The sequence below is a fragment of the Chelonia mydas genome, chromosome 13 (assembly GCF_015237465.2).
Source record: "Chelonia mydas isolate rCheMyd1 chromosome 13, rCheMyd1.pri.v2, whole genome shotgun sequence".
Classification (NCBI taxonomy): Eukaryota; Metazoa; Chordata; order Testudines; family Cheloniidae; genus Chelonia; species Chelonia mydas.
Window position 1 is genome coordinate 35,371,027 of NC_051253.2, and position 12,570 is coordinate 35,383,596.

The 12,570-nt window shown below is 53.2% G+C and overlaps 1 protein-coding gene across 1 annotated transcript; it reads right to left on the minus strand.

Moving 5' to 3' along the window:
* Window positions 1–438: 438 nt before the first annotated feature.
* LOC114020748 (immunoglobulin superfamily member 1) lies at window positions 439–12,551 on the minus strand. The gene is made up of 9 exons (XM_037877248.2): window positions 12,519–12,551; window positions 11,482–11,581; window positions 10,157–10,195; window positions 8,205–8,513; window positions 5,167–5,454; window positions 4,160–4,501; window positions 3,953–4,054; window positions 1,617–1,738; window positions 439–884 (listed from the first exon to the last, which is right to left on the minus strand). The coding sequence occupies exons 1-9, from the start codon at window positions 12,519–12,521 to the stop codon at window positions 834–836; spliced, it is 1,356 nt and encodes a 451-aa protein (XP_037733176.1). The 5' UTR covers window positions 12,522–12,551; the 3' UTR covers window positions 439–833.
* Between the last annotated feature and the right edge of the window lie 19 nt (window positions 12,552–12,570).

Below are 12,570 nucleotides of genomic sequence, written 5' to 3' on the forward strand. Positions count from 1 at the left end.
GGTGCGGGGGTGGAGGGTGGGGCATTTCAGATGTCCCAGCATCAGACTCACAACTGGGTCGATGCCTTTTCATTGCTGTCAAGTCTCTGTTACAGTTTTCCCGGGGAGCCCGGAGCCCAGAAAAAAAGTCTTGTTTTTTCCCCGGGATCTCCCTTTTGGTTCTTTGCATTTTGGACCTGTCTCTCCAAAGGGGATAACCCTGCCACAGACCCCACAGCAGCTGCCTGGCCTGGCTGAACCTTCCATTCAGTCTCCTCCTGATGTGATCACCAACGCCAATGGGCAGCTCCCTCCAACTCCCGTAGGTGGGAAGGATGTTCTTCCTGATCCGATTCTCCCCGGGGCTCGGTGTTTCCTTTCTCCTCCCAGCAACAGCACTGCGCAGTTTGGGACAGAAACAGCCATGCCTTTCTAATTGAAATTGAGTTTATTCTCTGTCCTTGGAGAATGAATGTTAATGGAACAGCAAATGCAGCGAAAGTAAGAGACAGTGATAAAGGTTAAGAATGGTAGGAAGTGTGTGTGTGTGTGTTTCCCTGCTGCCCCCTGTTGGAGGAGATGGGACCTTCTCCATGTGTGTGTGTGTGTGTCCCTGCTGCCTCTGTTGGCGGGGACGACCCTGTCCGTGTGTGTATGAGGGCAGCTGGATGATTGGCCACAGGGGGAGATGCCCAGGCTGGGGTGTCTGAGCCCTGATTGTTAAAGGGCCCCTGATTTGGATTTCTGGGTTCTCTCCCTGCCCCTCACCGAGTGGCTCCCTGGAAGTCCCGGGGCAGCCCCTTGTGGCGAAGCAACCCCTCCGTTCCCGATGCTCCATTCCCCTTCCCCGGTGCTCAGGGCGGTGCAGAGGAGGGGAAGGTCAGGAGTGTGTACACATCGGAGCCCTGAGGAGGGAAGAGACACAGTGAATGGGGCAGCAGGGGAGCCATGAGGGGAGAGGTGAATTCACAGTTCCCCCCAAGGGGGTGCTAACTAAATATCAAACCATCCCCTCAACCTGATCCCGATCATTAACTATCCCCTGGCGCTTCCCCCCCATGAGTCACGTTGTGAACCCTGGTGTCTCGCCCGCACCCCTTCTTTATTCCATTCTGCCCTGCTCTGTTGCGTAGGGGATGCTGTATGTCACCCCCTACTTTGCGGCTGTTCCACCACTGTCAGTTTCTAACACCCCCATCTGCCCCAATCTCCGCAGAAAGGGGAGTTAATGAGACTCAAAACTGCCTCCCTCACTCACTGATGTTTCCTCAGAACTCCCCCCACTAGCTGCGGAGCACATCCCCAAATCAGCTGATCCATCCTGCCTGTCTGAGTCCCTCCAGCGGTGTCTATTGGATACAGGGTTCTCCTGCACTTCCTGTCCCAAAGTGCTGCTCAGTGTGACTATGGTGAAGGTGAATAGAAGGGAACTGATGGAGCTGTGGAAGTTTGCAGAGTTATCCCCCATGGTTATGGCCCCAGCAGGAACGGCAGGTTGATGGAGCTAATGTGCATTTCAGTTACTCTCATTTCCCGCCCCCCCCTCCGACTATTTTCTCTGCAAGGAATTTGCAGGCTCAAGGAGGCTCTGGATTGTGGAGGTGTTTGAAACTCTGATGTTAAGAGATCCCGGTTACCTCTTCTGGTAGCTCCACTCTGACACTGTTGGGTTTCAATTCCTCACGGCACCTCCTGGGGTCCAGTCCCCCATCGCCTTCCCCGGGCTCAGATCCCCTCAGATATTGCAAAGGCTCTGGAACTAAACCGCAGATAGAGGAAGAGCATGGTGAGAGAACTGCCCTGACCAGGGCGTGGGGGCTCAGATTTCATTGGTTCACTTTTGTTGAACTGACGAAACATCGACCCCCGAAATTAGGAGACAGTTGAGGTTTTTGAAATCTTTCCCCTTATTCCCTAAACTTAACCCGAACCCAGGACCTTCACATTAACTCCAATACTGAAATTTAGTCCCATCATCTTTTCTTAGCATTCATCTTAGCAGCTGGCTCTAATTTCTAACCTTATTCTTAGCAGTAAATGTGACTCCTTTACAGAGAGAATTTTATCATAACGCTTACATTTAAAATGAACCTTAACCCCACGAGGAAACATTAACCTTTATCATAATCTTAAAAGCTAACCTTAGCCATACTGCTGAATCTGTATGTAGTCCTATCACCTGAGTTTAAAACTAACCCCTAACTTTTACCCTAACCATAATCTTATCCTGTAACCTCAAACTTACTTATAACTATCTACTGGGGAACAAATATTTAATAGTTGGCTCTTTAGTCTAGCAGAGAAAGTTCTAACTTGATCCAGGGGCTGGAAGTGGAAGCTAGACAAATGCAGACTGGAAATAAGGCATACATTTGTCACGGTGAGAGTAACTAACCATTGGAAGAGTTTGCCAAGGGGCATGGTGGATTCTCCATCACTGACCATTTTTAAAACAAGATAGAATGTTTTTCTAAAAGATCTGCTCTAGGAATTATTAGGGGGAAGTTCTCTGGTCTTTGTTATGCAGGGGATCAGATTAGACTAACAGTGGTCTCTTCCAGTCTTGGAATCGATGAATCTATGAACCTAACCTTAAGATCTGAATCTAATTTTAACCCTGAAATCCAATATTAACCTTTATCCCAATCATAAAACCTAATCTTAACTCTAACATCTAACCCTAGTTCTAATTCCTGACTTTAATCCTAACCTCTAGCCTTTATTATACTCATAATCTTTACCCTGTCCATAACCTTTCCCCCTAACCTTAACCATAACCCCTAACAAGCCTAATACCTAGTCTTACCCTTAAAGCCTAACACTTGATCTGAACTCAGACCATATCCCCTAGCCCTGTAAATCATTTAAAACTATTTTTAGTCATAACAAGCTGCAAAAGACCCTCTGTAGAAAGCAAGCATATTCTAGGGGTTGGGGAATTGTCCTTTAACTTGGGAGACAAAGGTTCAATTCCTGACTCTGCCATGGACTTCCTGTGGACCGTAGGCGAGTCATGTCCTCGCTCTGTGCCTCATTTTCCCATTTATAAAATGGGGGATAAAATGGCCTATTTTTGAATGCATAAAATGTTGCAGAACACTCCTAACAGGTTCCCCCCCGCCACCTGAATGTGCAGGTTACAACCCATTGATTGCCAATGTATATACATTGTTATTTCCAGTCATACATGCTTGGTAGGGTGTACATGTTTTCATTGACCTGCCCCTCAGTGGTTCTCATTTTGAGGTAGAGAACATCATTTCAAGTCAGTGTTTACACTGGTTCCCCATAGACTCACTACTGAAGTATTGGATGCTGCTAATGGCATTACAATATTGTAGTGACTAAGAGAAGGGTCTTTTTAGTTTAACGAGGACTATGACCATTTCTTATTATAGGTGCTTTGCCATTTCCACCACGTGTTGACACGCTGATGAGCCACCAGTCCTGTGCTGGAGGGAACCCTAGACATTTCAGCCGGCGTTTGCCCGCTCCTCGTGAGCTGGGAATATTACAGGGGCTTGGTCGAGTCTTCTGCTCCCACGCCAGTCCCATTCCCCATCCCAGTCTCTCCTTCGCCGGAGCTGGTGAGCGGTCTGGGAGCCCCACGGGGGCAGCTAGCTCAACTCTGATAATGAGTACTAGTGGCACCTTAGAGACTAACCAATTTATTTGAGCCTAAGCTTTCGTGAGCTACAGCTCACTTCATTGGAAAGCTTAGGCTCAAATAAATTGGTTAGTCTCTAAGGTGCCACTAGTACTCCTTTTCTTTTTGCGAATACAGACTAACACGGCTGCTACTCTGAAACTCTGATAATGTCACTCAACACCACCCATGTGGCCAGTTAAGGAACAACTCACCAGGGTGCAGAGAAGGAGACTCATGCGGGTCTTGGCTTAGTTTTGGGGTGCAAGGGGGAGTCAAATACCTAGAGCTCTGGGAGTGTCCGGTGGCTATGATTCCCTGACGTACCTCTCTTGTTCCTCCTGCAGTAGCAGACGAGGGCAGCCAGAGCCATGCCCAGAACCACGAGGATCCCACATGGTAGCAGCTTGTTTCTAGGTTGGGCCCAGGCTGCTTGTGACAGAAGAGAAAAGGGGACAAGGGACTGGTCAGGAACCAAGAGGGATGTTCTATGTATCGGAGCTGAGCAGACACTGTCTGGAGAGGGAAACTCACCTGTCGCTGCGATGTTCACGGTGATATTCACGGCCCGGCTCCTGCGGGACGGGACCCACCTCCCGCTCACGTTCTCCTCGTACCCGCAGGTGAATTCCCCAGTGTTGTTGAGACTGGCCCTGGGGATCCTGAGCACGGAGACATTCACAGAGCTGGCGCCGGGCTCTGTGGTGCTGATCTCAAACCCAACATTCCCAGGAACAAGCTCGTCTCCATCCTTGTAGAATTGAAATCTCCAGTCGCCGGTGTCACCGGGGGCCATGCAGCTGATGAGCAGGGGGAGCCCTTCACTCACTGCTTCGGATGGGGGATCTATGCTCAGCAATGGCTGGGAAGGCAGATCTGAGGGGAGCCCAATGGGGAGGGGTCAGCAGGGGCTTTGATAGTTAAATACCCATCTCACCCACCTTCTCTAAAGTCCCATTGGCCCATGGAGGTTTCCTCAACCTTGAGGCCAGGCTGACTGAGGGCATCATGACCCCAGAGGTATCTACAGTCAAAGAGACCAGCAAAGTGGAGCTTTCTTGTTTTTGGCATGTGTTGGTAGCTGATCGTCCCGGTCAGGCTGCCTGTGGAGGACATATGGGGCAGACGTGTTGTAGGCACTTGAGCACTTATGCTGGCTTCATCAGGCAGCAATGTTGCTTGAAGTTAGGTGGCCATGTTGGGAGGCCTTGTTGGCAGTTGGGCTGCCATGTTGTTGGCAGTTGGGTGGCTATATTGGGCTGCCATATTGACAGCAGATGGGCAGCCACCTTAGTCCCAATCCGATTGGATGAGAGACTTCAGGGAAGATAAGTGAAGAAAAAAATCCACAGAACAGGAGAGAAATGCTGCCAGTTCGATGAGGAAAACTGAGCGACTTGATTAGAAAGTGAGTCAAATTCAACGCAGCAGCAAAAGGAGAACAAGACCAAGAGCAAATCCGCATCCATGACTGCAAGACGGCCAAATAAACTATCCCTACACCCAAGGGGGAAACGTGTGAGAGTCAGCGCAGAGCTCACCTGTTACATTGATGGAGATGGGGCGGCTCTCCCAGGACTGGATGCACCGTCTGGATGGGCATATCCAGTACAGGCAGGTGAAGGACCCAGCATCAGCCAGCCCCGTGATGCTCAGGGTGTGGGTGTCATTGCTTCCAGATGAGAGGTTCCTTCCACCAACCCTGGAGAACTGGAATCCTGCAGCTGGGTGAGCTCCAGGGGGAGCCATGCACGGGAGGGTAACAGCTTCTCCAGGGAGGTACACGGGGTGCCGAGGGCTCACGGACAGGGACGGGGCTGTGGGATGGTCTGGAAAACACAAAGTTCAATCGGCAATGTTGAACGAGAGTCTCATATGCATCCCCATGCCCTCTCCCCAAGCTCTGGAGAGCCCTCCCTGACTCCCAGTCATGAGCTCCTAGGACAGGACGTTCTCCGTCCTACGACAGATCAGACTAGCCTGACCTTCTGGCCTGGGAATCAACGAGTCTGTGAATCACCCAGCGTAAGTTTCCAGACTCACCCTACAAAAACCTCACATCTCTGGTTACACTTCAGCCGGCCACCCCTGAAAAGGGCTTCCCATGGTGTCGATCCCCTTACACCAGGGAGAAGTGTTTTGGGGAGAGAGAGGGGCCTGGGAGCACCAGAATAATAGACAGAGAAAGACTGCGATGAAACCACACATGGCTGCAGTTGAATTTGTGTTTGTAGCTGTGAGAGATATGGACACTCAGAGAGCAGCAGCCACGGCATGTTTTGGGAATTTAACGTCAGGCTAGAAGGGACCCAAAAAGGCATCTAGTCCAGCCCCCTGTGCAGAGCCGGGCCTAGTAAACCTAGACCAGCCCTGACAGGGCTTTGTCCAGCCTGGTCTTAAAAACCTCCAGCGATAGAGATTCCACAAGCTCCCTTGGAAGCGGATTCCAGAGCTCAACTCCCCTTAGAGCTAGAAAGTTTGTCCTCATATCTAACCTCAATCTCTCTTGCTGCTGGTGAAGTTCATCACTCCTTGTCCTGCCTTCAGTGCACATGGAGAACAATCGATCCCCGTCCTCTCTGTAACATGTCTGAAGGCTGTTCTCAGGTCCCCCCTCCATCTTCTTTTCTCAAGTGTAAAACATTCCCAGGGTTTGTCACCTCTCCTCGGAGGTCAGGTTTGTTAAACCTTTGATCATTTTTGTTGCTCTTCTCTGGACCCTTCCGATTTGTCCACATCTTTCCTAAAGTGCAGGGTCCAGATCTGGACACAGTTCTCCAGCTGGGGCCTCAGCAGTGCCAAGTAGAATGGGACAAAGACCTCCCAGGACTCACCTACGGCACACCTGTTCATACACTTCAGAATTAAATTAGCCTTTTGTGCCGCTGCATCACATTGATGACTCATCTTCAGCAGGTTATCCACTATCACCCCCTGATCCTCCTCAGCAGTGCGACCTCCTAGCCAGTTAGTCTCCAGTTTGTAGTTGCACATTTGATTTTTCCTTCCTAAGTGAAGTACTTTGCACTTGTCTTCATTGACTTTCACCTTGTTGAATTCAGAGCAATTCTCCAATTTGTCCAGGTCATTTTGAATTTTAAACCTGCCCTCCAAAGTGCTTGCAGCCCCTTCCAGCTTAGTGTCATCTACAAATGTTATGAGCATACTCTCTACTCCGTTATTGAAGTCATCAATGAAAATATTGAATGGTACCTGACCCAGGACCCACCCTGTGGGACCCCCGCTAGATACACCCTCCCAGTTTGACAGCAAACCATTGATAACCACTCTTGGAGTATGCTCTTTCAACCAGTTGTGCAACCACCTCATAGTAATTTCATCTAGACCCCATTTCGCTGCTTTGCTTCTGAGAATGTCATGTGGCACTGTGTCAAAGCCTGACTCAGATCAAGATATATCACGTCTACGGTTTCCCCTCTATGCCTTAGGTCACGAGCCCTATCGAAGGAGGAAATGAAGTTGGTTTGGCATGATTTGTTCTTGCTGGCTCTTTCTCCTCACCCTAGTATCCTCCAGGTGCTGACAAATTGATTGTTTAATAATTTGCTCCAGTATCTTTCTAGGTATTGAAGCTAGGCCGGCTGGTCTGTAATTCCCTGGATCTCCTTGTTCCCCCCTTTGAACAACAGGGACTATTAAGCTATTTTGTGGCAGTGAAACGCGGGCGCCGAGGAAGGCTGAAAAGCAGCGGATTGCGGGTTTTGAGTCTCACCATCTTCCTCCGTTGGGTGGAAAACCGACAAATTCCGATGCCGTGTTTAGCAAGGAATTGATGGGCCGTGGCTGGCGATCACACAGTTGCCAAAAGCTTTGGCAGCCCAATGGAATCACCAGTGATGGAGGCAGGAACTCCCGCGTCACTGGCATCCGCACAGCACTGCTCTGTCTGGGCAGGACGTGTCGCCCAAGTTTCCTTCACCAGTACCTACAACCGTACACCCGACCGGTCCCCACGTCCACCATCAGTTCCAACCAGGCAGCCCCCACGCGGCTTGGGATCTCCTTCCCAGATCCGCTTCCTGTTTTGGGTGGGGAATCTGTACCCTGACGGGAGCTGAACAGGTGAGGGTGATGTGTAGACAGGGTTGGAGATTTAGGGAGAGGTGGAGGCCTGGAAAGGGGGCTGGACAACGCTGGGTGGAGGAGATGACTCTTGCTCGGCTGGAGGGGTCTGGACTAGAGACGGGATGAGTGCTGCGGGGGAGTGGGGCAGCAGGGAATAGGTGGTAGCAAGACCCCAGCATAGGAACATACAGTATACTCTCCTCCCATCTGCCAGCCCAGGACTGAGCTCCTCATCTATGAAATATCCTGTGATAAACCACGGGTAAATTTACGCTCCCTCATAACCCAGTGGGAACATCCCCCCCATCCGCTGATAACCCATTGGAGGTTGCATCTCTGCCCTGACATCTGCTGGGGAGAATATCGTCCACCCCGGGGCTCAGTTTCCCAGCCTGTGACCACCCCGCAGAAAAGGAAACTGCTCTTCTCCTCCCCCTCAATCTTTAATAATCTGCCCGCAGAACCGCAGCCCCAGAGCAGGTGCTCACGGTACCATAGACAGAGACGGAGATGGGGTTACTCCTCCAGGATTGCCTCTGTCCCTTGGATTGCCGTAAGCAGTACAGACAGGTGTACGTTCCAGTGTCCTGCACCCTGAGCTGTGCCAGAGGGAAGCTGTGAACCCGCTGCCCGCGGCTGTCCGTGGGGGGCTGTGCTTCCCCGTCCTTCCACAGCTGGAATTGCACCACCTGGTCCCCTCCGGGCACGGAGCAGGTGAGGTTCAGGGATTCCCCGGGGAGGTAGGCGGGCCTGTGGGGGTTCGCAGACAGCGCCGGGGCCCGGGGAGCCACGTCTGGAAACTCTGTGGAGGTGGGAGAGAAGGAAAGCCAAGGACATGGTGGTTACGGGATCTCTCTGTTTGGGTGGCTCATTCCCACCTGTCTGTGAGCGGCCTCCACAAAGCTCCGAGTGCAGCCGATCTGTCCGAATCTGGAGCGCCCAGCACGGCCCCCAGGGCACAACTGCGTTTCTCTTTCATAGGCCGATCCCACTGGCTCACCCCACATGTGATCCAAGCTGGTCCTCCCAGCCCCACCAGCACGGGAGGTCGCTATCACAGGCCAGGGGAGGCTAAGGCTCCCCAAACCGCCAGGTGTGGCCCTGCCCACGCTCTGCCCCAAGGCCCATTCATGGTTCTGTACTCTTCCCCATGGCCCCAGACTAGGCCGGGACTCAGGGCGACTGGGGCAGGGCTCCTCTGACCATGTGGAGGGGGGCTGGGACTCTGGCAGGGAAGGGGGTGGAAGGGATGGGCTGGGGACTAGCCTCCCCAAATGGGCAGTTCACGTGCTGCCCATGTGAACCAGCTCCCTTTCCCTCTCCTGAGCTGTGTGGCTCACAGGGCCCATGGGAGGCAGCGTCTGTGCAGAACTGCAGCTGCGGGGTGAGAGAGGACGGTGAGAAGTGCTGCCGGATGTGAGCAGGGGGATGGGTTTCCTCCATGACTGGGGTGGGTTTTGCAGCCTGGTTTTCAATTGCTGTTTGAAGGTATCGGCTCTGCAGCGCCTGGCGGCTCTGTGGGCAGCCCGGGCATGTGCCCCCCAAAGGGTCCCTCAAAATGTGCCATCCCCTGCCCTGAATGGACCACTCGTCCGTTGAGAGGGGAGCCCAAGTTCCATGGCCCGTTGCTCTCAAGTATCCCCTGCACCATGGACAGCTACGGACATGGCTTGGCCCTGTCTGGATGGATCCATCTGCCCAGCTCGGCGGGCCCAGCACGTCCAGCTGGACAACCCAGCGTTCAGCATGCCGGGGCTGGGCAGATGGTCGTGCTGAGTGCACTGGCCTAGGGCTGCTGGGAGGCCCTGCGCGGCCCAGGGTCAGAGACCCGCCAGTGGGGTTGCAGTCAGTGACGGGGCTGGCATCTGAAATCACGGAGGGCTTTATACGACAGCCAGTGCTGGAGTCTGGCCCAGGTTAGACCCAGCAGGGCCCCCCAGTCCTGTAGCTCAGTCAGCCCATCTCACTGGCAAATCCCAACCCCACTCGCTCCCCTCGCCCCACAGCTCCGTGTCTGCAAACTTCTCTGGCCAGTGGAGCGCGTCGGGGGGGAAGCCGAGGAACTGCAGCTTAAAGGAGAGACAGATGCTGAGAAGGGGGCTTGTTGGGACCTCCCCCAATCTTTCCCCATGGAATTCCAAGGCCCTCTGTTGTGGCCGTCAGTGCAGGGAGCAGTCAGCGACCCTGGGGAGCCCCTGTTTCACTGGGAACTGACATCCCACAAACTCATCTCACCAAACAGGCCTCAGGCAGGGATGCTCTCTAGTCCCGTCCACCGGAGGCTGGGTCCGAGCTGCATCTGTCAGATCGCAGGAAAATGCAACAGGCCTACCTCTGCGTAACACCTGCAACCCCTGCAGCGTGATCAGAGGGGAGGTTCCCCCACTCCAAGACCCTCCCCCAACCCCGGAGGCAGCATCTCAGGAAGGCAGGAGAGACGATTACCTGCGGGTGAGACCAGCCGTGGGACAGTCGGGAGACAGGCTGCGCGGGAGAGGAGAACAGGTCAGAGCCCCCAGAGGGGCGACACGGGAATGGAAGAGGAAGGGACATCGTTAAGGGGGGGAAGATGTTATGATGGGCTAGCGTGAGGGCGGGAAGAACTCTGGAGGTGGGGTACAGCAGATCTTGGGAGGAAGGACAAATGACCCTCATGAGCCGGGGTAACCCTGGCCAGGAATCTCAAGTGACGGTACTGCTGGATTCCAGAGAAGACATCTCGCCCGTGGGGAGGGGAGAGGGCTAGAAGGGGGGACCCCCAATGTTCCCCACCCACTGGCACTTTCAAATCCTGCCATGGGACGAGAGAAGAGTGCGCCCGCCACCCAACACTCCTCTCTGGCAAGGGCCTCTTAGCAAGGACAGGAGACGTCACGCCCAGTTGGGGAAAGCTAAGGTGACCAGGTGTCCCGACAGGACCCGATAGTTGGGGCTTCGTTTTCTATAGAGAACTATACTGCACACCGTGAAAAAAAGTGTCACAATTTTTCACACTCGCTAGCTGGTCACCCTATGAACACGGGCCAGGAGAGAAGCTGGAAAGGGGCATGTGATGGGTGTAGAAACCCCACGCTGGGCCACAAGGGGTTCAGGGATTATTTTGGGCTCAGCCAGCCCCTCCCCTGTGCCCCACCACACATGCAGCAAATGCTCGGTCTGCTGGAGGCATTACAAGACAGGCAAGAAGCTGATCTGGGGGGCAGAGATGCAGGTGAGCAGACTTGCAGACCCTGGCTCCAGGAGAGCAGAGAAGAGGGATGCCTAAGGCTCTGACACAGCTGCCCAAAGGGTCCCTCCCTGAGGTATGGGAGGACACCCCCCGACCCTCCAGAGACAATCAGAGAGGGAAGTATCCCTGTCCCTCCCACCTGTGAAGCTTGGACATTGGTAACCCCCTCTTACTTATTGGGTTTGGAATTCCCTACCATGGGAAAGCTTTGGATGAAACGTACCCATTTGGGGATGAGAGGAATTGGCCCAGGGAGGACAGCCTTAAGCAGCCTTGGTTGCCAGACCACTGGTAGGCCAAAGGCCCCTGGGTTGGAGCCTGGTGGAGCGGGGGTGGGGGTGGGGGGGCTCCCCTTCCTGCATGCCCCTTTGCAGTCAGGGGTTGCGGCTGTGACCAATAGACCATGCTCCCCAATCGAGTGAGGACCATCATGGGGTGAGAGCTCCTGGGAGGGGACGGGGGTGGAGAGGGATGGAGGGATGGGTTGGGGGGATCTCTGGATAGATAGACAGAGGGATGGAGGCCAAAGGAGGCCACTTACCCAGCACAGGCAGAAGGAGAGTTAGCGCCATGCGGAGCCGGTCGCTCTGGGGTGGGAGCTGGGTTCTTAGCTCAGTCACTGGCCCTGTCTCTGCTTCTCTCTGAAAAGTGACAAACACAGGAAATGCAGTGACAGCCCACAGCCATGCCCCCCCACGAGGCAGACAGCTCCCTTAGTTGCTGCGTGTTCAGCAGCACCTCTGTCTTCACGAGAAACAAGGTGGCAAGGGGAGCCGGCTGCAGCTGGGCTATGGGGTTGGCTCCTGGACATCCCTTGCAACTGGAGCCCCAAGCAGGCTCTTGGGGGATGGCTCTTGGGGGAGGTCAACCCTCCCCCCTCTCTCACCTCAACCCATCTGCATCTCTCTGCACCTTTGCCTCCCTCGGTGCCGCCACCTCTCCCACATCCCTACCCCAAATGCTCCTGGATACCTCCCCTTTAAGGCAGTTTTTCTGACTGTCAGGCTTTTATTTGTGTAGCTGTGTCATGCTGCCCTCAGTGGCCAGCAGAGGAACTGTAGCCCTGGGGAAGGAGGCATCATAGTCCAGACCATGGGAGAAGGAGACCAGGAAAGGTGTCAATGGGTCTGTTGGCAGAAGCCCTGCCTAGTTTAAGACTGAGCTAAGTCCCTGTCATAAATATAAAGGGAAGGGTAAACATCTTTAAAATCCCTCCTGGCCAGAGGAAAAACCCTTTCACCTGTAAAGGGTTAAGAAGCTAGGATAACCTCGCTGGCACCTGACCAAAATGATCAATGAGGAGACAAGATAGTTTCAAAAGCTGGGGGGAGGGAGAAACAAAGCCTCTCTCTCTGTCTGTGTGATGCTTTTGCTGGGGACAGAACAGGAATGGAGTCTTAGAACTTAGTAAGTCATCTAGCTAGAGATGCGTTAGATTCTGATTCCTTTAAATGTCTGAGAAAAATAAGCTGTGCTGAATGGAATGGATATTCCTGTTTTTGTGTCTTTTTGTAACTTAAGGTTTTGCCTAGAGAGATCCTCTATGTTTTGAATCTAATTACCCTGTAAGGTATTTACCATCCTGATTTTACAATGGTGATTCTTTTTACTTTTTCTTCTATTACAATTC